This window comes from Aulostomus chinensis, chromosome 17, assembly GCF_037954235.1.
Source record: "Aulostomus chinensis isolate RoL2024-O1b breed Wild chromosome 17, RoL_Achi_v1.0, whole genome shotgun sequence".
NCBI classification, from domain to species: Eukaryota; Metazoa; Chordata; class Actinopteri; order Syngnathiformes; family Aulostomidae; genus Aulostomus; species Aulostomus chinensis.
The window spans coordinates 22,518,027-22,541,250 of NC_141336.1; the positions used below are offsets into that span (position 1 = coordinate 22,518,027).

The window sequence follows — 23,224 nt, forward strand, 5'->3', positions numbered from 1 at the left end:
TTACTATAACAAGACTGGGCTTCTGTTACATGTAATTACTCCCCAAACATGAATTTAACAGTCTTTTTCTTGGTGGAAAATTGAACACTGCCAGCTCCATGGAATAGCTGATCAAAGCTCGAGCCATGTTCTGAAAATGTTACGAGTTTAAGTCTGGCAGTTGGCCAGTGTTGCACTGCACTTCTCTTTCGCTCTCTCTCTCTCTCTCTCTCTCTCTCTCTCGCCTCAGCCTGTCACACTTCAGAGTATACTACCCAATAAAGCAAACATGCCATAAAAAATAATCTGAAAATTCTTCAAATTACAGCTCTCTCATTTCCGTTTTTATGAGGTAGAAAGTATTAGACAGTAACAACATATCACGCTCTCTATCTGTTATGCGTCAAGTGTAATACGGCCACGAAGAGGAGAGAAAGGGCACCAATTTTCTCCCTTTAAGCGATTTGTCTCACGATGCCACTGAAGCCACCAATCACATCGAAAACATTGGCGATCATAATATTTATAGGGTCTGTTGGAAACATTCTCGCAGATGAAGGACCCGATATTTTATGCCTTTTAAAGTGTTTTTCACAATCGTTCTTCATGTCATTTTTACAGGAGTGAGCAGCATGTTCGCATACGAGTAATTAACAGAATACTGCATGAAGTCAGAAAAACAAAAACAAAAAAAACCTTCAAATCAAATACACGTCATATTACTTCTCAGAACCGCGGCGACAAATCCTCAATTAAAACATATTTGGTGTTGCTGAAAAACCACAAGCGAAATCCTCAAAATCCTACATTTACTTTTCCAAAACCTACTTCTCCCCTAATGTGATTTTTTGGGGGATTTTTTTTTTTTTTTATCAGCCTTGATGTCTCAGAAATGTCTTTTTAGCCGGCTCTGCTCTTTGCAATCAGATGAGGTCACAGCAGTACAATAGACTCAGAGGAAGACTGCATTTTCACTTTGATTTGTTACAAAACTAGCCAATAGTGCTGGGTTGCAGAGCCAATTCTGTGTCAAAGGCAGCTGGAATGGTTCCATCAACTTGAAGATGTCCTCTGGCTAGGGTTAATGGGAGTGGAGTAGAGGGGAGGGGACTGCGGAGAGAGCCGGAAGAACAAAATAAAGAACTTTTCAGCTTGGATTTCTCAGAGTAATGCAGGGTCAAAAACCAGGGGTCAAAACCACAATGACATCCTAATCTGCCGTGTGTTTGCAATTGTGTGTATGTGTGTGCCTGTAATCCGTTCGGCGCGGCTCACATCATGTCTCATTTTAGCCCAGAATCACAGGCAAAGGTCATCATTTGACCTTTTCACAGCTCGGAATTGCTGCAGCACATTCGGCTGATTAGTGTACACACAGACACGCGTACACAAAAAACTGATACAAACATGTACTCTCACTCAGGAAAGAAAACTGCTAGTAATTCAGCGCTGTGCTGAAAGCTCACCAAATCCTCTATTTGTAATCTTGGCCAGCTTCACTATGCAAGTTCAATTTCCAAGCATGTTTACACTTGGATCTCAAATCAAAGACAAGGACTGGGTTTGCTATTTTTCTAGAATTATTTCCCTCACTAAATTCCTCCCTCACTCAATCGATGGACAATTAACTTAATGCCACTGCACGGACTTGTTTTTGTTCTGTGTGAAATGTTATGTATTCAATGATCAATACTGTGTTTTTTCAATTATTACTTGAACATTAACACCTCCAATAAAGTGTGTGCAGCTGGACCTGGATTTTACATTTGTATAGACTGCTGTAGCTAAGAGAAAAACCACACAGGCATACAGGCAAACCCCCACCTCATGTTACCACCTACGTCTCTATTACCACATATCAGTGTATTTACTGACCCCATCCAGTCTCAGGTGAATCGGACTGCTGGTTGTGAGCTGGATGAACTGTACCTGGCCGTAGTTGGTTTTCGCGATTAAACTCACATCAACACTGGACCAGAATGTGAAACCGCAGTGCAACTATAAAGCGGGGAGATTATTAGTCCATGGAAAATGGGTTCAGTTGGGTGTGAAACTGGAAAAAGAAGGCATAGGTCCTGCTGCTCTGCTACTGTATAAACCTCCCTTGATTATGGGTGAGGAAGCAATAACTGCCGATACCGTAGCTTTTATAGAGCGTTGACAAGCGTGTTGTTATTGAAACATTTTACTTAGTAGCATGGATGTCTGGAATAACCAGCTCCCTGTTGTCACAGCAGTTGGCATAGCAACCAATATGGGATTTATCAGCACAGGTGAAATGGGGCTTTGGCCAATTGGAGCGCGCGGGTAGGACCACCTGGTGTATAAATGCCAGCGCGGGTCAATTGCTGACATAATCAGCGATGATGAAAACAAGTAATATCTGTCGCAAAATGCCAGCGCAACCCACAGATGTCATCCTCTCCTCCTGAATATCTGTTCAGTAGGTTGTTCAGTCTCTGTGTGCAAGCAGTGGGAAACAAGAATAAGTGCTCTGCTTTATTTTTTTTTTTTTTCCAGTGTGAGACAAAAAGCGATGCTGGCAGAAATGTTCACTCAATATGAAAATTACTATTTTAAGACTAACAATTTCCTTTTTTTTGACACCCTGCTTTTGTGTTCTCAGTGGCTTTTTTGCTTTGTCTTGGCGCACTTTGTGCACTATACTTCAGTGAGTCCCAGTATAACTACCTCGACAGATACAACTACCCTACCAACAAATGGCATCAACTTGTGCAGAACTAAATCATTCTAATCAGATGTGTGTAACTACTAATATAGTGTTTGGGCTCAGAAAAAGGATGGTTTTTGTGGAGAAACAGTCGTGGGATCTTTCTAATCCTGCACATTCTAATACACATTCAAATACTGGAATAAAAATAATTTCAAAGAGGGTCTACACAGAGAGAAATGGTTTTGATGACACTGTTGTTTGCGGTGTTTCAGGCAACATTCTGTACAGTGAGATGATTTTCTGTGTACGTGAGCTGTCAATGTGGATATCTTTTTTTGATCGTGCTAAGCTAACATGGGGGCACTGGACGACTGGATGTGCATTCACAATTAAACATTTGAGGTTCAGCTAAATGTACTTATGTAAAGAGCAGCAAATGCCTGAAAACACTCATTATAAAGAAAAGAGACTTTTAGAGTGTTAAATTGTTGCAGTAAAGACTGAAGTGCATGTAGGTCATCCATATCAATGCACCGTATGGAGCTAACTCGCGTATAGGGTACAAACTTTTCCTGCAAAGTAATCATGAACTACCGATGTCAAGAACATAAAGAGCCCATTAGACTCTGAAATACAGCAGACTAGAAATATATGAAGTTGCACAAAATGGAAATATTTAAATAAAGTGCCAATAAGTCAGTGTATTTGACTTGCTGTAACTGTACTCTGCTCTACATAGCGGTCGTCTTGCGTGCGATGCTGCGCACCACCACCAGTGTTGATGAATTCAAACATGCTTTTATCAGCTGTGACACTGATCTTGCGGAATGGCTCGGGGCATCCTGACTTCATTCATCTGCCTTGTCCTGCTTTGCTTCATCCTGTCTCCTTCTTACCTTCCCTGTTCTGTCTGAGCTATTCTTTCCTGTCCGGTTCTGTTGCAATCTCTGCCGTCTCGCTCTGTTGTCTCTTCTGCACTGTTTTGTTCTGTTCTTATCCAGTCAGGGCTGCTAGCCAAAGCCATTCCATGCAGCCTGATAGATCCCTCTGGCTGTAAAGTGGATGGGAAACACATGGGCAGCCTTCACTCAACTCAAAAACAACTGCTTGAACCCAGCTTCCCAGTGGAAAAATTCTAGAGAACATCAGGCTCAACTTGGCAGGAGAAGTCGGTTCATAACTGTGGTAGAGGCATTTTGTTGTACTAAGGATTGGGTTTGAGATTATAAAGGTAAGTTTACATGTCTGTCCAACCTGTGAACCGTGTTTCTATATGAGCATGTTTGAGTGAACGAGAGAAGATGAAAAAATTAAAATAAAAAAATAAAAAAGAGGAAGAGTCACAGAGATTAAGGAGCTAAAATACTTCTTTACCTTGAACAGGATAAAAAAAAAACTTTTTAGGACACACATATTTTGTCATCCTCCCCAGAACCAGACAAAAAGACAGATATTCACTCCTCTTCTGTGTGTGTATTAAGGCACTGAGACCCATAGAGACTGCCTGACTGCTTGTTAGCTTAGCACAATGAATGGTAGTGGAAGGGCAGGTTAGCCATCAGGTTGCCCGCCCAGCTTCCAGTGCATTTCCTCCTCTGTGTGTTCTGAATCCCACAGCACTCAGGATCTTGCTTTATTTACAATTAATCCTTCTTAGCCGCTCTTATAATCTTGGGTATGATTCTATTCTAAATTCCATCCATCCATTTTCTATACCGCTTAATTCATCAGGCGAGGCCAGGTTCACACTGGACGGGTCGCCATTCCGTCGCAGGGCTATCTGGAGCAATTAGGGGCTCAGTATCTTGCTCAAGGATACTTCAACATGGCAGTGAGGCTCGGACCAGCGACCCCTGAGCCATGCCGCCCCCCCATTCTAGTTTTTTTAAATTCTACACTGCCATCGGTACCCACAATCCTGTTATATTAATCCAGGAAAGGAGAAAAGTACATTTAATGCCATTGACAGTGGTATGTGACACAACTCACCCATTATCATTCACAGCACTATGCTAACTGGCAGTCAGCAGGTGTCCACGGGTCTCAGGTCCCTCATGCGGCACAGAGGAGAGAAGAATATCTTACTTTTTGTCAGAATGAGGAGGATGGCAAGTGGATCTCCTGAAATGTTGGCGTGGTCCTTTAAGAAATTCCCTCCAATCTCAGCAATATCGAGAAACAAACCCCAGAAAAACCCGAGAAACTTCAGGTTACAGCTGAATGCTTCACCCAAATCATTCACACACAGTGTGAGTCTGACTGTGATGCATCCTTGCGCTTGTGTGTTGGTACAGTACCTGTTGTGGCAGTGGTCGTGGCTGTAGATAGGGGCTCTGGTTGGGGCCTGGAGGGGTCTGCTGAGGGGGGCTGAAATATGGAGGGGTTCCCTGCTGCCCCGCTTGCTGCTGCTGGCTGTAGCTCCCCATCCCCTGTTGGCCATACGGCGCCACCTGCTGAAACAAGCAATCACAAAGTGGTTAGAGGGGACACTAATAAGGTCAAGGATGAAGCAAAGTTTTCACTTTAAATCAGAGGCAATGCAGAGAGGCTGTCAGGTGCAATTAGCAGGCAATCACAGCAGGTGAAATACTGTAGCGGACCATCACATGGGACAGTGATTGAGTCAGAAAGTCGTCACCCACAATTCTTTGGGAATAAGTTGGAGAAATAAAAACATTAACATCCCACACAGGCCAACACAAATGGGCCATTTTCCAATTAATCTGATTGTCCCTCGGCTAAAGGATCTTAATTTAGCTCAGGCCAGGCTGACACCCGTCTCCCAGCAGTCCCACGCCTAATGAACTCACACCGCAAAGAACTCTAACTTTATGTCCTCCGGCTTGCCAAATGCATCCTCCTCTCCACATTATCTCCATCTCGGTCAGCTCACAGATGGGATGAGGTGTGTTTGATATTACTGTGTGCTCGTCCCAGGCCGTAACCCTAATGAGGGACACATGGATGAGCTGGGGCATTCCAGAGCAGCGCAGTTAAAAACTAACTCAAAGCCACGCCAAGTGCTGTTGCAGCATTACACGGTGGTTATGAGAGAGAATGTGAACAGGGACTGTGTGTAACAAGCTGGCACAAATACAAATGTAGTCTTAATCCCTTCTTGTCATTTGTTATGACTACAGACAGCACCAGGTGCTCCTCACTCCTCTAAGGATTTCTATGGAGGCTAGGGTTTTCTCATACACACACACTTACAAAGCCAAGTACTGCGCAGACTATTAAACAACATTTATGACTGCTGGTGAAGCAATATGACAGCAGTTTTCATGTCATATTTTTCCATGTCATGTTGCTTTTTTATTCCATCATTTACGGTGGGGACGAGCGGCACTGCCAAAAACCGCTATTAAACATGGCACACACTCTGTAATTTGCAGCAGGTGCAAAGCTCGGCGTTCAGTTGTCCACCTCCAGCTTTTGCCATGAGTTAAATCTTGAAAGGTCTCTTTAAATTATATTTGTCAGCCTTGACAAAGAAGAAAACTCTCAAATTCAGAGTGATTTATGTTATATCTAGAAGTGCGGTGTTAAATGGGACTCCTGCATGACATAGCAACTACACAAAGGTCTTGTCAGATCAAAAGCAAAGAGCGCACATCCTTGGTTTTACTGTGAGCAAGAAAACCCACTCATAAAAGCCCTCTTGACACTGATGGCTGGTATGAAATATAGTGAGATATAATGTGGATCCAGAGCACCATTGGAGATTAATACATTTGAAACTGTTCTGAAGAGGAACTTCTTTTGAGAATGAGGTGAGAGAAAAGCATTTTGACATGAATAGAGATTATTGGACAATGCCGAATACTTTTCAGTTCAATGGGAATTTGATTAGAAAGGACAGGTTTGTGTATGTGCTTTGTTCACTGCGTGTGTGTGTGTGTGTGTGTCATCAAACCGGTGAGACCAACAGACACGGTGAGATCAGTCTAGCTGGCAGAGAGGTTAATAGTGTGGCCTTGCTCATGCCAAAAGCACCACTGGATTCATTACTGCCAGCCGGGGCAAACACACACACACACACACACACACACACACACACACACACACACACACACACACACACACACACACACACACACACACTCTTCCATCACTTTGTGGAACATAACCTTGTCTTGCATTCATTTCCAGAACACCTAGCCTAATTCTACCCATAACCACGACTACACTTAGCCTATCTCCAATACTCCAATACCAAATACTCACAAATAGCTCTTTTGAGACCAGGAAGGTGTTTTTCCCCTCCTGCATGACTTCTTTGTCGCTCCAGAATGCAGAAAGGGCCAGCCTTGAAGCTAATGGCTACTTACAGCTAACAACAGCTACGGCAACAGAACAACAGCATAACTTCCTTTGCGGTGTAATCCATGTCTTCTTTATCCTGCCGTATCCTCGGTAACACACCAACGCTTTGATTTGAGTTAAAAACAATAAACAAACTGTAACCCTGGAAGTGTTATACTGTTTGTTTTAGTTCAAACCAAAGTGTTTCAGGATGAATGAGCATGAGGCTGGATAAAGACATCAAGCATTTTACTGGATGTGGAGCTTGAGAGTTTGTCAAAAACTGGTTTTTGGACAGTTTTGCAGTTGTTTTTTTTAATTGTTGTTGCCGTTCGTGTCAGTCACCATTACCTTCAAGCTAAACACCGTGTACGTGGCTGACTCTTTCCCCATTCTGGAGTCAAAAGAAGGGGATGCAGGAGGGGAAAAAAGCCTTCCTGAGCTAGAAATATCTTTTTGTGAGTACTTGAACGGTATTGCTTTAAACAAAGTCTTCAACCTAAAATGTGATGATTTCTTCTCTGGGGATTTTCTCCCCAAGACGAAGGCGTCTCTCCACTAAGACTCTATAACAGATATAAGTCCCTCACAACATGAGTAATAAACCATTAAATTACATGTGTGCTATGTCCAGATATCAGTCATGACAAACTGGTGTAACACAGTGGGTCTCAACTGGATCACTACTGTTCTGGGATTGGTGAGGAACAGGTCGCCATGGAGATCGAGACCAGACAACCGTGGGTGGCTTCCTCGCTCATGACAGGCAGACAAACGGATGGATAAGGGCAGACAGGAACAAAAACACAGAGGAATAGATTGATATAAGCAGTGAAAGACAAAAAAGGAGAGTGACTCTTTAGGGTTGTGCCTCTAGAAATCCTCCTCATGCTATAAATAACCTTGTTATAAAGCCAGTAACGCGAATGAATAAATAATAAACTCCACTACTTTCTGTTGTCTTTAAAATTTCTGGTTTCATTTGCGGAAATTTTACATGTAAAAATACACATGGGACACAGTTAGCAAGAGGAACACAAAAAAGCCTGAACACACCATTTATGGGTTTATTGTCTCTCTGTGATAAAAGCACTGACCGTATGGGAGACGAGTGTGTGTGTGTGTGTGTGTGTGTGTGTGTGTGTGTGTGTGTGTGCGCGCGCGCACGCGTGTGTAGCTTTTTCTATGGTGTCATGATTCCCATTGCGTGGATTTTTCACTTTGCATAATTCAATAAATTTGGCCACAACATAAGGCCTCTGATGAGCAAACGCATCTTTTGTTTCTGGTTTATAAGTTGCACTTTGGAGTGTAATGATACTTCTCATTCTTGTCTGATCAAAGCAGTTTCATGACTACAGGCAGAGGTGGATGAAAGTTGAAAGTCTAATGCAAGATTGAAATTCTCCTCACAGAATTCCCTTGAATTAAAAATCATGGCGTTCGACATCTTAAATGTCTTTTAGCGAAGTTGGACAATCAGAAATGCCACTTATTTTTTCTGACACATTCAAGAGAATGCTAATGTGTCACTGCGTTTTGCACCCTAGTGGGTAACATTTTGAATCACACTCACTTCTTAGGAAATAAACAACTTGGTTAAAAGGTGATTTCATATTGAAGACGCTATCGAACTCTGATCCATGCTATGATCAAAAGATTTTACCTAAGAAGTAAATCTGCAGGTTGTGCTGTATTTTTCATGTCTAAAAACACTACTTTAGGTGGATAAAAATGCAAAATGTACTTGAACAACAAACTACTTGAAACCAACAAATTAAGTTCAATCTGATTTTGGTTTATGTGTGACGACCTGAAACGACTTATATTTTCATTTTAATATGCTAAATTCAATTTAGGTAAAAATGATTTCAATCTGTTTTAGAGGAACAACAACAACAACAACAAAAATTACCATTCTAAGATGCGTATCGGAAAATTTTGAAGACTATCCGGCGAGAGTGATTCAGAGTGTACAGTCCCTTTAAATGCAATGAGATGACGGTTAAAAAAAAGTTGACTCTCTACAAAGTGAGTACAGTAGAGACACACTTTGTCTGGTACATGGTCCTCCTTTGAGCACCTCCATGCCACGAGACAGTCTGAAGGGAGAACTCCATAAATGGCCACAACAGGTTAGAAAGTTGTAGGTTGTTTTCAGCTCCAATCAATATTTTTGTGGATTACTGAGCATAGGGCTGGATCCAAAAGATGTGGATTATACCGGATGATGCTCTTGAGGGGTTGTAAATGCAGGTTCCGGGGCAGTTTTGATGTTGTTAGCTGTTCGTCGACATTCGCTTCAAGCTAAATGTAAATTGTTGGCTCTTTATGAATTCGGGAGTCACAAAAAAAAGACCAAAAAAAAGGCAAACGGGGACCAACATGTCTTTGTGAGCTCAAGAGGCCTATGTGTGAGTACATGAAAGGCAATGCGCTTTATTTGGGTGAAGTATGGCTTTAAACCCTCAACATCAGTTTATTATGAGATATTAAGGTGATCAGGTAAGTAAACATAGAGTCACTCAGTCTGATAGTTCTAGGGGCTGCAGGCAGACTGGAGGTCTAACAAGTACAAACGCATCAACGCGGCTTTGGTGGAGGGGGAATTCATTCATATGCAGCCACCGTTTGATCGCTGGGCCAGACTGTATGCATGCACTGTACCTACTGAGTACACACCAGTCCACTGAAAACTGATTCTCTTTGACTGAGAATAATATGCTTAGTGATAAACAGACTTGCTGTGCTGCTGCTTATGACAATAAAAATAACGGCTGGTAGCAGAAAATAAGACTATTTTCTACCTTTTCCTTCCACTCAGGTGTGTGGAAGCAGACAAAATAACAGTGTGATTTATCCAGAGTGTCTTGGCAGGCACACAGTGTCAAATAAATGTCTGTAATGAAATGACAACAGATGTGAAGTGCTGTAGAGAGAAATGACGCAGAATAGACGCCCTGTGAAGCAAATAATTCACCATAAACTGCAGAAGCAGTGTGATGAAAACAAAAGCCATGGCGGCATATTAAGATACAGAGACACAAACACACACATAAACACGGAGGAGAACTCAATCAGAAATCTATCAAAACAAGAATTGTGTGAAAAAGCAGGCAATATCTCTCTGCACTGCAAACAGGAAACAGGAAATAAATGGCCACGGCAGTGCTGTGTGCGTGTGTGTGAGTGCGTGCATGTGTGTTCCTCAAATCAGCCATTTAAAAGGCTCACATACAACAATGGAGACACAGCTTGTAATTCAATTGGACCAATGAACAATAGACAGGACAAGAGTTCTGTCAAAGTGGCGATTTGGATGGTCGGTGACCGGGATCATAGGTCACCCCTTTTGAGTGACAGATGGGCTCATCCAACCACAGCGCTAAGAAGACCCACTATGTCACCCCGAAACACATACACACACACACACACACACACACACACACACACACACACACACACACACACAGCAGAATTACAGGCACTCAAACATACACACACATATACACAGCATTAGCACGCTATCAAGCTGGCTACTGGCTACTACAAAAGAGAAATAATATAAAAGCATGCTACAGACGCATTAGGAGATACAGAGAGAAGAAGAGACGTTCAGAGAGACGCAAAGATAGGCAGAGGGGAGATAGAGGAGGGGTCCTCCTTAAAGGGATGCATCAAGCGATGTTTCACATGATAAAGACAGAGAGACAGATCAAGACTGATGCAGACACAGAGATATGTGCGGGGAGAGAAGAAAGTAAAAGAGCAGCAGAGGAAGCGAGATGAGGATAATGTGACATGTTGAACGTGAAGATGAATGCGGGGAGGAAGGCTTCATGAAAGAGTCACGTCTTTTAAGTAGATCTTAAAGTAGTTTTGAATAATTTGAAGAACACGTAAGGAGCAGGATAGGGTGAGAAAATATATAGATACTGGAGATGCCACTGACAAACCAGGTGGAGGTAATTAATTAATGACCATTAACTTCATAGCTTTTATCAAATTAGCTTTTGATAGACGTACAATATTGCGCCATCTTTGATGGTATAACACAGAGACGTATCGATTTCTGGTGTTTACAGAAGGTGCAGCAAATTCAGTTTCATCATCAAAGACTAGAATTTTCCACGTACTGTAGTAGGTTTTTTAAAATTAATACCACAACGATTATTGTACGACAACAGTGTCTCCAATCCGATAATCTAAAGCAGTATTTTGTGTGCTTCAACTCCTGACACAAGACGATTGGGATGAGGCTGAATGGTACTTTTAGGTTTTCCAGCACTACAGGCCATGACGTTGTCATTTTTAGCTAGAATGAAAAAAAGAAGAAAAAAAAAAAAAGCATTGTGGTTGTGGTGTGTTTGACACCCCTGATCTAAACATGTGGAAATAAAATCCAACAGCCTGAATAATTGGTTTTATTGGTTTACTATTTATGTACGTATAAATTCCTATTACGGGCCAAATGAGACGTTCCCTTCCAGCGCTGGTTTAAGCCTATTAAGTAAACGCTGGAGTACCTTATAACTTGACACCAACAGATACAGTTCCTTTGACTAACTCATGCATGAATAGAAGTTGATAAGTGAATGATTAGTACTGTCCTTCATCGTCCCTGTAGCCATTTAGAGGGACAAAATTACACTTAAGGTGCTTCGGGGGGGGGGGGGAGCCAAATCAACTACAGACTTAAAAACTGCATTTCTAAACTTACACAGGTTAATTGCAGCACAACTGCATAGATACTGATATGCAAAAGCCATTAAAATATTTTCATTTGTGCAAAAACTTAAAGGCAGATAACAAAAAGAACATTTCAGCAAGGCTGCGCAGCAGGGAAACAGTCAGAGGAAATGGCAGCGCTGACAGATCTGTCAGTCAAAAGGAGAAATAAGTCCACAGGTTTCAAAATAACTAACAGCGGAGGCAGTTGGCTCATCTTTTCTTCTAATTCTTTTTTTGTTTTGTTTTAGATAAGCAGTGGAAGGTTTTGTAATTGACCTGCTCCTTCCCTGCTCCTTGCTGCAGAATCTGTCACCTTACGATCTCAACACAGGATAAAATAGAAACAAGCTGTGCTCCAAATACAAGACAGTCATGTGGGTATGACAGAAAGGTGAAGAACTGATGCTCTAATTCTTGTTCTATATTAAACCAAATCTAATCGAGCAGTTATTATTGGGAACCACACCCATGCTTTGTGCTCAACTCGTAACAAATAAAGTTGACTTGTGAACATACGTGTTCATTATGTCAGCTGACAGGATGTTATCACCACACAGAACAAATCACCGAGATCCCCCGGCTCAGTGCGGCGGAGGTGGTGAGATGGAAACATCATTGCAGGCAAAGGTGAGTCCCTTAATGAAATGCGAGGCGGATCAGCATCAACAGGCTCATGATTAAACATAAGGGGGAAAATGGTAAAGAATGAGGGGATGCATCACCATACTCGTCATCAGCCCCCCCCCCCCCACCCCACCCCAAGGTGACGGTGCTCTCATCTCTCTATTCTTCTGTTTGATCTCTCCGTCTCTCCTCCCCCTCCTCATACATCGGGAGGCCCTTGACACCTCAAGGAATGAGCTGCCCTTGGAAGAGTGAGGGAGCGGGACAGAGTGAGTACGTGACAGCAGGAGTGATATACAGGACTCTCACTCCTCATTTGACAGCAACCTGAGCGCATACACACTCTTAATGGATACGATTCAGGCTTAATAGAAAGTAGGAGTGACATTCATCCTGCAAAGATTAACAGCTAAACTTACTGGTATTTTTTTTGTTTTTTTTGTCTGAAGCAATCCCATTTTTCCCACATAACTTCATATATTGCCACTCTTTTAGTTGAAAATGAAAACACAAGCCCGTCTATTCCAATATTGTGACATATTGACCTGGTGGTAGCATCAACACTGCACAGACGGCGAGTGAAAGCAAGCACAGAGAGGAGCCAGTGAGGGCGAGACAGTGTTTTTCTATATTTGTATCATGATCTCTCTCTGAAGATTGCCAAACACTGCTCTCTGCCCCCCCCCCCGTCTGTCTCTCTTCATTTTACTCAAAACTCAAATTCTCTATTTCTGCACACATCAATTGACAGAGACAAGGAAAAAAGACAAAGAGGCAGCTTGTCGCAGGTGTTTTATTGCTGGCTGACTGTGACTAGCGGTGGCTGTGTATTTCCAGGCAGAGCCGTAATGGAGACATTTGGAGAGGCAGAGCAGGGCAGGTTAATGCTCTCTGTAATGTGTGTGTGAACAGCGATTTCTTTTCTTTTTTTTCCCCTTCTTCTTCTTCTTCTTTTTTTTTTTTTTTTTGCAAGCGGCTCTGGGCCCTGTGCCACTGGCTCCAAATGTTTTTCCCCTACTAAACTCCCGACCCCAATCTGAGGCCAAGACAGACAGAAGAGAGTGGGGGAATTGAGAAACAGGGGAAGAAACAAAAAGCAAATGTGATTCATAGGAAGGGGGGGGGGCAGAAATCGATCTGAATGAGAGAGAAAGAGGGAGGAAAAGAGGAGGTGAAAAGACTCCAACTGCTTATTCTAAAGGTGTTTGAATGGAGAAGGTGTGAGAGAGACTGGTAAAAAGATCATTGATCATATGAAACGTCTTTCTAATCACATTGCCCCCCCCCGCGCCCCCCACCCCCAAAAAAAGTTATCAATGATGTTTTTGTGGGAGAAAGGCTGAATAATGAGGGATCTCACACAAAGTAGATTTAGTCGTAATGGATGAGAGGAGAACAAATATTTAAGTAAGGAGGGGAAAGAAGGGCAAAGGCCTCCTGATGCACAGATGTCACAACCCAGCACAAAGTAGCCCTGACAAACTCAGCAGATCAATCATTTTGGTGCGAGGCAGCTCAGCTCATTTTGCACCGCTAGCTGTGATGACAGGCTTTAACTTGTGTAGGAGTAATGTCAATTACATCTAAACAAGGGAGGGGAGATGGTGTGTGTGTGTGTGTGTGTGTGTTGGGAGGGGGGGGGGGGTTCTCACTGAAACAGGCTTGTTCACCATTAGCGCTCGACATAAGCGCAGGAGATTATACTCGCATTTTCCATTCCCTGCTGTGAGGCTGCCTTTCTTGGATGTTGACACACTGGTGTGCCGATGTGGTAAATGAAACTGACACACTGGATTGTCAAGTTGCTTTGAGTGTAAGTGCAGACACTGTAGTGGCAATGTGAGGATGGCGGCATAGAGGGTTAGAGGAAGGAAGGTCTAAGTTGTGCTACTTTGGAAGGATGAGCCGCACGTCACATGTAAACAATAGTGTCATTCCTGAGTCATCGCCCAGCGGAGGAGCTCCAGAGCAATCCTTTCCACAGCTTTCAGTCACCCTACGGAGGCGGAACGATCTGAGAGGCATATGGACATCCAACTCCCTTTGATGCAACCAGAGCGATCCATACGCTTCTATCTTTTGGCCAGATGTTTTTACGATGAAAAAAACGTGTAACTTTCATTCTCCCTCCATATTGAACAATTGTGTTCAAAAGGACAGGAGAATATAGTAGGTTATACCGTTTCCCCGCTGCATACACCCGTGCACACAGGTTTTGTCGCCGTTAAAACATTTGATCTGGCTTCCATTGAATCTTCAAATTGAACATCATGAATGAAGACAGTGCAACAGAAAAAAAAGGAGAGATGTTAAAGAAAAACCACCACCGGAGTGTCTAGGGATTGTACCCTGTATACTCTTTGGTAGCTGTAGTAAAAGCAGCATGGAGGGCAGTGACGGTGTTTCTGTGTAACTATTTTATATCTTTTGCTCGAGTCTGTTTTTCAAACTCAGAGCCAACGGAAAATGTTGGAGCGCTTGGGGATTTATCGCAGAAGCACAAAGCTTTCGTAGAATCCTTTTTTTTTTCTTTGGATAGTGGAGCTCATTGTATCCAGAAGCTCCGGGAGTGGGAATGACAGTGTCCGCCCATGTTTTTCTGCTCCCATCGATTCCAACCGGAGCCGACTAACATGATCAATCGTCATCAGTTCTCATCAATTAAACCTGTTCATGTTTCCTGCAGGTAAAAAAAAAAAAAAAAAAAAGCTCAGTTTAGTTGTAAACTAAAATGGCGTCACGGAAACAACTTGTGACACTAAGTGGATAACAAGTACATTTTCATTTAGGGTAGCTGGACTAGTCTATATAACTAAACTTTGTCTTCTCTTTTTACTCTTCTAGATATCATATATATGAATATAATATACAGCAGCTTGATCTGGCTAATCTGTATACCTTCTTAGATGTGTTTTGATAGTTTGTCTCATCTCATCTCCACGCTACAAATGAAGCCCAGGAACTGAGTTGCGGTGGCTGACTTGACCTATGTAAAAATCCATCTCCGATCTGGATGAAATTGAGATGAATCCTCCGTCAGACAATTAGAGCAGCAACTAATCCCCTTGTAATGCAGCGAAGATGTAAAGCATCCCTTTCTTTGCCCCTCTCCTTCTCGCTGCCTCCATTTCGCTTCACTTTCATCTCTCTGCTCTTTTATCTTATCAGTAGACACATATAGAGCGCCGCAGACGGAGAGCGCCAAGCCGGGAGCTTTCAAAAAACGTGCCATTTGTGACGTTTTACACCGCTTGCCTGCATTCAACACTAAATCATATTAAATTCCAACATCCCTCCACCTGCCTGAGTGAGAGTGATTGCGTTTGCAGTTCATACAACTAATGCAACAGCAAGACATAGCAGGCATGGCAGTTTGTAATTTAACTAATGGGCCACATGAAAAAGCGCTTGGTCTCGTCATATATATCACAATTTAGTCTTATAAATGACAGGATACGCATGCCCTTCCTGCCTTGAGTGGACAAAAAAAAAAAATACAAGCAATCTTTGTGTTTTCGTTATCTCCCCTTATATCAGGTCTAGTGTAAACACAGTGTGCACTGATATAATTGATAGCCCCCCCCCACCCCCCCTTTCAGTTAATGGCCACACAGCATCGTCTCCACGTGGCGTCTGATTGGCTAGGAGCCACTCCACAGCAGCAGGGTAATAAAAGTTACAAATGAGAGCAGGCTATTAGAGCCATTGACGTGCGTAGGCTAGCTTGCTAATTAATTGATCCTGAAACTTCATCTATTCTGTAGCCAGAGAGAAACCTTTAATTAATCAGTCTTTCCACATCATTGTCCACTTTTCCTCCATCTTCTTTTAACCCCACCCCCCTACCCCACCCCTCATTTGTCCTTTCATTGTTCGGTGAAGATGCCCAGGCTCCCATGGGTTGGCATGGAGTGCAGGTCTGGAGTTATAGGGGAAACAGAAGAACGGTTTGTGTGAGTGCATATCTGTATGGACGAGTTGTGTACTTTGAACAGACAGCCTCCAATGTTTCAAGAGCCTTTCAAAAAGGGAGGGGTCTGACGAGGCTGAAGTGCTCCCCTTTGTACCCCCACCCCTCCTCTTCCTCCATCTTTCCTGGCAGAGGGGCTGATTTATTGGGGCTTCCCAGCCATCTGTAAGAGCCAGCAGCGCTGGCTGCATTAACCCCAGAGACAACCCCAGCACCCGGGGCCCCTAAGTGCTTCCAAGTGGCCCTCACTCTCCCCACCAGTGAGAACCCCCCTGCCCAGGAACAATCAATGTCGTAAATTACCCATCCAACTCCCTTAAGTCGATATCCCACAAGATGATGTTTGGACAGGCAAGGATTTTCTGTCTTTTACTTTTAATGGAAACTTAAAAGCCCAATCGGTGTTTGAAAATATAAATTACAGGTAAATTCACACTCATTTTTTTCAATAACTCCATTACGTGTTATTCATAACTGAAAGTTTGTGTTGTGTGCAAATGAAGGCCTGTCAATCCATCAGGACACCTCACACTCTCAGTTGCTGTCTCTAAGTTCTTGTAATGAAAAATAAATAAATTCTGGCCGTGAGGGTTGGGATGTTGTTTATATCTGGATGCCTCAGTTTATCCTTCATCTAAAAAGAGGCTTTCTACAGTGCCCCCCCCCCCCCACCAACACCCCCGAAAGATTGGCTTACCAAGTATTTGCAGAAGAGGACGTGAGCCTCTGAGCAGGCTACACAATGCCAGTGCCCATGCCCACCTACATGGAACAGGTCCATCATTGATGTTATTAATAACACTTCTGTTTACCCTCCGCTGAGAGGTCAAAATGGCCTCTATTAAAAGAGCCTATAATAGAACAGAATCTGTTCATGATCAAGACAGAACACAGAGGTCCCTCAGAACAACGATAAAAGTCGTCTCCATCCTCGGCTCTGAATCGCCTGGATCTCTGTCTTAATAATTAGGCACCTGTGGACAACGTACAGTAGATTTCACTCAAATGATGATGGGGGTTGTGTGTGAGAGTGTGTGTGCGTGCGTGCGTGTGTGTGCGTGTGCGTGATGGTTTAACTGACTGACCTTTCAGCACACCTGCTTTTAATAAAGCACTAATTAAAAGTCCTCTCAGGACCCAACAACCCGCCAGTTAATATTTGCCACGTTTCTTTTTTTTCTTTTTTTTGGTGTTGTTGTTGTTGGTTTTTTTGAGCAGCTTACTCTTATTCTGCCGTCTTCATAATTTTAATATGTTCAAAAGCAAAATGAGTGAATTAAAGAGCAGAGTCATAATGAAAGCAGTGGCCAAAATCACTCATCGCAGATCAAAAGCTTTGATACTCGGGTGTTAATTATAACAATAAAATGATGACTCCATTCTATTCAAGTGCCTCAGTGAGCCATGACAGTGTGAAATTGAGCTATTACTTATTTCATTAACTCATTTTCTTTTCCTTCCACATCAACATGTGAAAAAAAAGATGCTTTTTCAAAAATAAAGAGGCTATTTAATTATTTAAGTATTTTAACTTTTAACAATTAATTCAAAGCCTGAGTGCACCTTCTCTGTCATTATTGTTCTGGCTGTAAAATGTTAGGAAAATATATAAATTTGAAAAAAAAAAAAACATTCAGAAAGTCTACAGGAGATGTGCAATTAAATCATTTAGCCATATTAAAGTTAGCAGAGGGCTAACAGGAAGTAGGTGGCCCAGCCTAGACTGCATGCTCAGTACTGAAAAGCAGGGAGACTGACGGGTCGTGATGAGCTTAGTGATCATTCTAGAGTGTCAAGGGCTTGAATGCGAGGGACGTTTTATGAAAACTTGATGCACTACGGCTTTAAATAAAAGCTTTGGTGATATTTTCCACAAATAAAAACCTCAGTCGACAACTGCCTCGCGCTGGTGTCTCCGGCGGTTGTGAAAACCACGGTGAACATGTTGATATGTTGTTTCAGTTAAACAAATGGTGCGGAGAAGCAAAGAACACAATGGTTTGCTTGTTAATTAGAAACACACTTGACCAGTCGACAGGCGTGCTTATTTTTAGGAGTATGGATGTATGATTTTCCTGTTCCTTCGTTTTGTGGCGAGGGTTAGCGACTGACGATACACAACGCACATGGAGAGGTGTGGTGTGTAAGCGCACGAGGCAGCGCGTCCACTTGACCTTAAACGCTTCTGTTGGTCCAGTGTATGAGAAACAAACACTGGTAATTGTCTTGGCCTGCCTCATTGAAACACACACACACACGCACACATACACACACACACACACACACACACACACACACTCACTCTTCTCTCATTTCCCATGATATCTTTTTTTCCTCCTGCTCTTTCTCCCACTCCATCACCCCTCCCCTCTTTCACATCAAACACTAATGTTTCCTTCAAATTCCTTTTCCTCTCCGTCTGCCAACTTTGACATCACAGGAAATTATGCTCGGAATTGGCAGAGCTTTTTTTATTTTTGCTTTCAGCTTCATTCCACTTCCCAAACAGACGCTTCTCTCATGTGGCCTGTCATCCCCAAGACACCCACCTCCTCCTTCTACTTCCTCCCTTTCTTTCTTTCTCTCGCTCTCTCTCTCTTTTTCTTCTGCTGATATGTTTGTTCTGGCTCCCGTCACTTCACACATATATCGTCTCTTACACTGTTACACTCTTTCACACGTCTTTCACTCTATATCCGAAGCACAAAATGTCTCCGATACACACATGCACGCAGACCCATCATGATGCTAACTACACCTAATGCAAGTTGTGGGCTAATTTAGCTGGAGGCTGGTAGGAGAAGCAGGCTTTTTGCCTCCGAGACATCAAAAGTGAGATCCGTGTCTATGCTTGCCTCTTACGGCTGGATTAAGGAAAAGACGCCATGAGCGGCGTGTTTAATTGGTAGTGACAGAGCTTGTGTGTGACTGCGTGTATGATCATGTCGATATGTGCAGAGGTATACTTCCTGTGAGAGCGAGTATGTGATCGTGCATTCATATAAGAGACAGAAACAAAAAGAGCCCCAGGTGAAGAGCTTGAATGAGTAAACGAGGTCCCCCAGAAAGGATGACTCAACCTGGTGTCAGCCACAGCATCCAGGTTACACACATACAGCATGTATGCTTACATGTGAACAACCAGATTACATCAATTATGGACAGGTCCATGCATGAGCTCTTAGCTGCATATATGAACACCTTAGTGTGGATTAGATTTTTTTTCCATATCTGTATATGTAATATAATCAAAAAGAGGTGGATGAAAATATCATTGTTGACCTTTAAATCCAAATATGAGACGGCGTTGATCTAATCAGGTTAAAAGCGAACAAAGAACGTATCATCTCCAATATGCCATATAGCCAAGCTGTTACAAAGATGAATTTTGATGCCAAATTTTGTTCGATGAATCTCTGCTGGATGCTGTGCATTTCTTATTTATCCAGAGCGAGGCTTAATTTTTGCTGCACTTCATTTAATCATCATGAAAGGCAGTCAAAGAGGACCTTTTGTTCTTCTGCTAAAACCCCGAACACACACATACACACACACACACACACACACACACACACACACACACACACACACACACACACTCTCTCAGTCATACACACACACACACGCCAGGGAAATCACACAGATAGATGTACACACATATCTTTGTTGACGTCACGTTGCCTGGCAACATCCCAGTATGTTTGGCTGTGACAAGCTGAGGTCTCAGCCCTGAAGCGCAGTGCATCATGGGGGATCGTGTGTGCCGCGTCTTACATCACCCACAATCCCTCTTGCCAATGCAGCCACAATCAAGACGGGGAGCTGCTTCATCGCAGCTGTAGTCCTGGGACAGTTCTCTGAGGTTTCAAGAGGCGGGTGTGGTGGCTGACTTCTCCTCACACAGCTGCAATGTCCATCTCAGCTGCTTTTGGTGCTCGTTGATAATGAACTGTCATGTTGAGATAGAAAGACAAACACATCTGGAGCATTTGAGGGGGTTTTGGGTTGTTGTTGTTTTTTTTCTTGTTTTTTTTTCTTGTAGCCCTCCCTGCTTCTCCCTGCTCAGACCTCTGACCGCTTTTCTGTAGGTGAGGCTCATTACTCTCATCTGCGAGCGTGGAATTAAACCTCCTCCTCCGATCTCATTACTGTGAGCTAGATTTCACCGGCTGCAGATCGGCAATGCGGTGGTGCTGCTTTTAAAGCCAGAGCCAGATAATTAGAAACTTTAGAAACGCAGTTCCCATGGCTATAGCCAGAGTGAACAACTAATTCTATTTGAACTAATTACGTTCCATAGCGCTACGCTGTGATTGCTACCCCGACGCTAAGCCTCCCCTATGTAATACGCCCGAGGATTTCATCACTAAACAGTGGCGAGGATGTATTTTTGTGCCTGTGAGTGACTGTACATCCTTATGTCTCTATGCAGAGCTTTACCGTATATCTCCCGCCATCTTAACAAATACACTACTGCTTGTTCCCAACTGTGTGTCTTTCATACAGCAAAAAAAACAACAACCCTCAGCAGCCTCCATGATGTTCAGTTTGGTGTTGTGTGTTGACATCATCAGCTTGCTGCAGGGTAATGACGCCTCAGAGTTGAGGAAAGTGGTGATTATTATTGACACGTGCTGCACGCACACAAAATATACAAACATATATAAGTATTTTTACTGGACCCTCAATGACTAATAAACAACCCAAAGTTCCATACCCCAAGTACACATCGCAGGCTGTCTTTAATTATTTAAGTCTCAAATCCACTCTGAGATAACCCTGATGACATCATTAGTTGTTTTCCCAGACTTTAAAAATCCCCTTCAGAGCCGCAGAAGGCCAAACACAAGTATTTATTCAGGCTTTTCTCCTCATCAAGAGATCACCATGAGCAGAATCAGCTGCTTTAATGACCTTTCTGAGTTTAGTTATATTTGTTAATGTTTCCACCACGTTCATGATGATTGCACTGAATCTATAAAGTCTTTTAGTGTCTGCGTGCATACATTTGCAGAACACCCACACCCCTATTTTCTCTACAATGATTGTGGACAATGCAGGAAGCCTGTCTGTCAGTCCATCTGTGTTTCCCAGCTCTTTCCATCTCTGTCTCTCTCTCTCTCTTTCTTTCTGTGGTCTTGCTATGTTTGGGAGCTTGCTCGCCCCAGAGAGAGGTATCCAAGTCCAGAGCAACAGACCACGCTGCCTAAATATAGCAGGCAGTGACAGCAGGGGACACTGCACTCCCCCCTCTCACACTGTGGCGCCCAGTATTGCTATTCCACCACAAACCACAATGATGAAACTAGACTGTCATACACACATAAAGTTTGTTTTCACCAAGAAATGTGGGACACACACATCAGGCACGCAAAGTCATATATATAGCACACAGAGATTAATACACTTTTTCTCTATCGCTCCCTCTCTCACACACATCCTTCCAGCCCAAATGGGATTTACTTAAGACTCAATAAAGCAGACAGAAGCGCTATTGTCTCCAACACAGGCCTATTGTGCTGCACAGAGAGGCTGTGACGTGAGTCGGCTGTGCTGCATCTATGTTTACTACGCAGACGACGCTGGAATACACACACACACACACACACACACACACACTCAAAGAGAGAAAAAAAATTAACCACACAAGACTGGCATGAACACACTCACAGGCGCGCACGCGCACAAACACACACACACACACACACACACATAAGCATACAGATGCTTAAGCTTACAAGCGCACCATCTGACAAGGATCAACCACACTTGCGCGCGCACACACACGCACACACACACACAGAGCATCAAACCCATCGTCTCCAGTGGGAGTCTAAGGGAAACTGAGTGATGAATAGGAGTGACACTACCACACGCCGGTGTGAGACGCACTGCCTGGTATTTTAGGCTTCCTCTCAAATTGAACATGCCAAGCCTTCAGGGGGAAAACTCACTGGAGAACGTTGGTAACGAGAAGCAAATGTCCCATCGCAATATCGCTTATAATACCAGCTACAAGATCTGCAATGGCACTGCAGAGGGGGTCGAGTCAATCATGAAACAAACTGTGAAACAAACGCGCATGCACACACACACACACACACACACACACACACACACACACACACACACACACATACCTGCTGTTGAGGATACTGCATCCCGCCCATGCCAATTTGTCCCCTTCCCTGTATGCTCATTGGATATCGGTGTGTGGAAGGTGATGTGTATGGCTGGTTAGGAGGGTAAGGCCCGCCCCCCGGCTGCTGTGGGGTGGAGTAGGGATTGTTGGCCATGCCGAACAGCTGCGAGCGCTTCATAGTCATGAAGTCCATGGAGGACACCTGTGGACGAGAGAGAAATGAATTAATGATGAATCATCTGCATGTTTTTATTTTAATAAACCTTCATTCATGGTTTAGTGAAATGTGACACTCCACCACTGGAACCTCTGACAGAAGAGCTTTTAGTGCTCACACACCGAACCATAGCAACCACTTCTTTATTATATAATTGAACAGAAGTCTTAAATTAATGTCTACAGGTCATGAATGAACTACAAATGGAATTAAATAAGCAAAGATGTTTGTTACAAAAGCTACTGGAAGCAAACTTTGCTGGAGGAGAGCCAAAATAAAATGATTTAATTAAAGATCGTATCTTTGTTTGAATGCCTGAAAAGGTTTTTAGAAGTGTTGTAACTGTGGTTTAAAGCAATGAGAAACAATAGCAATAAAAACTCAATGGCCTTGTTCCACAACCACAGCCTAACAATGCCAGAATACAACTCTCACTTGTTGTTGCCTACAGCAGAACTGATGTCTATGTTGGAAAATTCTTTTATGAATCAAAATTAGGGAATGAATAAGGAGGTGGCTGGAATACCTTAAGAGGTATATGGCAAAGAAATTCAAGTTTGAATCCCAGGAGGAAATTCAGGG

At 43.0% G+C, this 23,224-nt stretch overlaps 1 protein-coding gene across 4 annotated transcripts in view; it reads right to left on the reverse strand.

Annotated features, from left to right (window-relative positions):
* The window catches only part of LOC147246812 (AT-rich interactive domain-containing protein 1B-like), a 169,818-nt gene that overhangs the window by 121,303 nt on the left and 25,291 nt on the right, over nucleotides 1-23,224 (reverse strand). For 2 of the 4 annotated variants that reach the window (XM_086183316.1, XM_086183314.1), the window contains exons 2-3: nucleotides 22,424-22,627; nucleotides 4,951-5,103 (exon numbers count right to left, since the gene is read on the reverse strand). In XM_086183316.1, coding sequence (XP_086039442.1) covers nucleotides 4,951-5,103; nucleotides 22,424-22,627 — 357 coding nt within the window. Of the gene's footprint in view, nucleotides 1-4,950; nucleotides 5,107-22,423; nucleotides 22,628-23,224 lie in introns of all 4 variants that reach the window. The other 2 variants (XM_086183313.1, XM_086183315.1) reach the window with 1 other exon arrangement.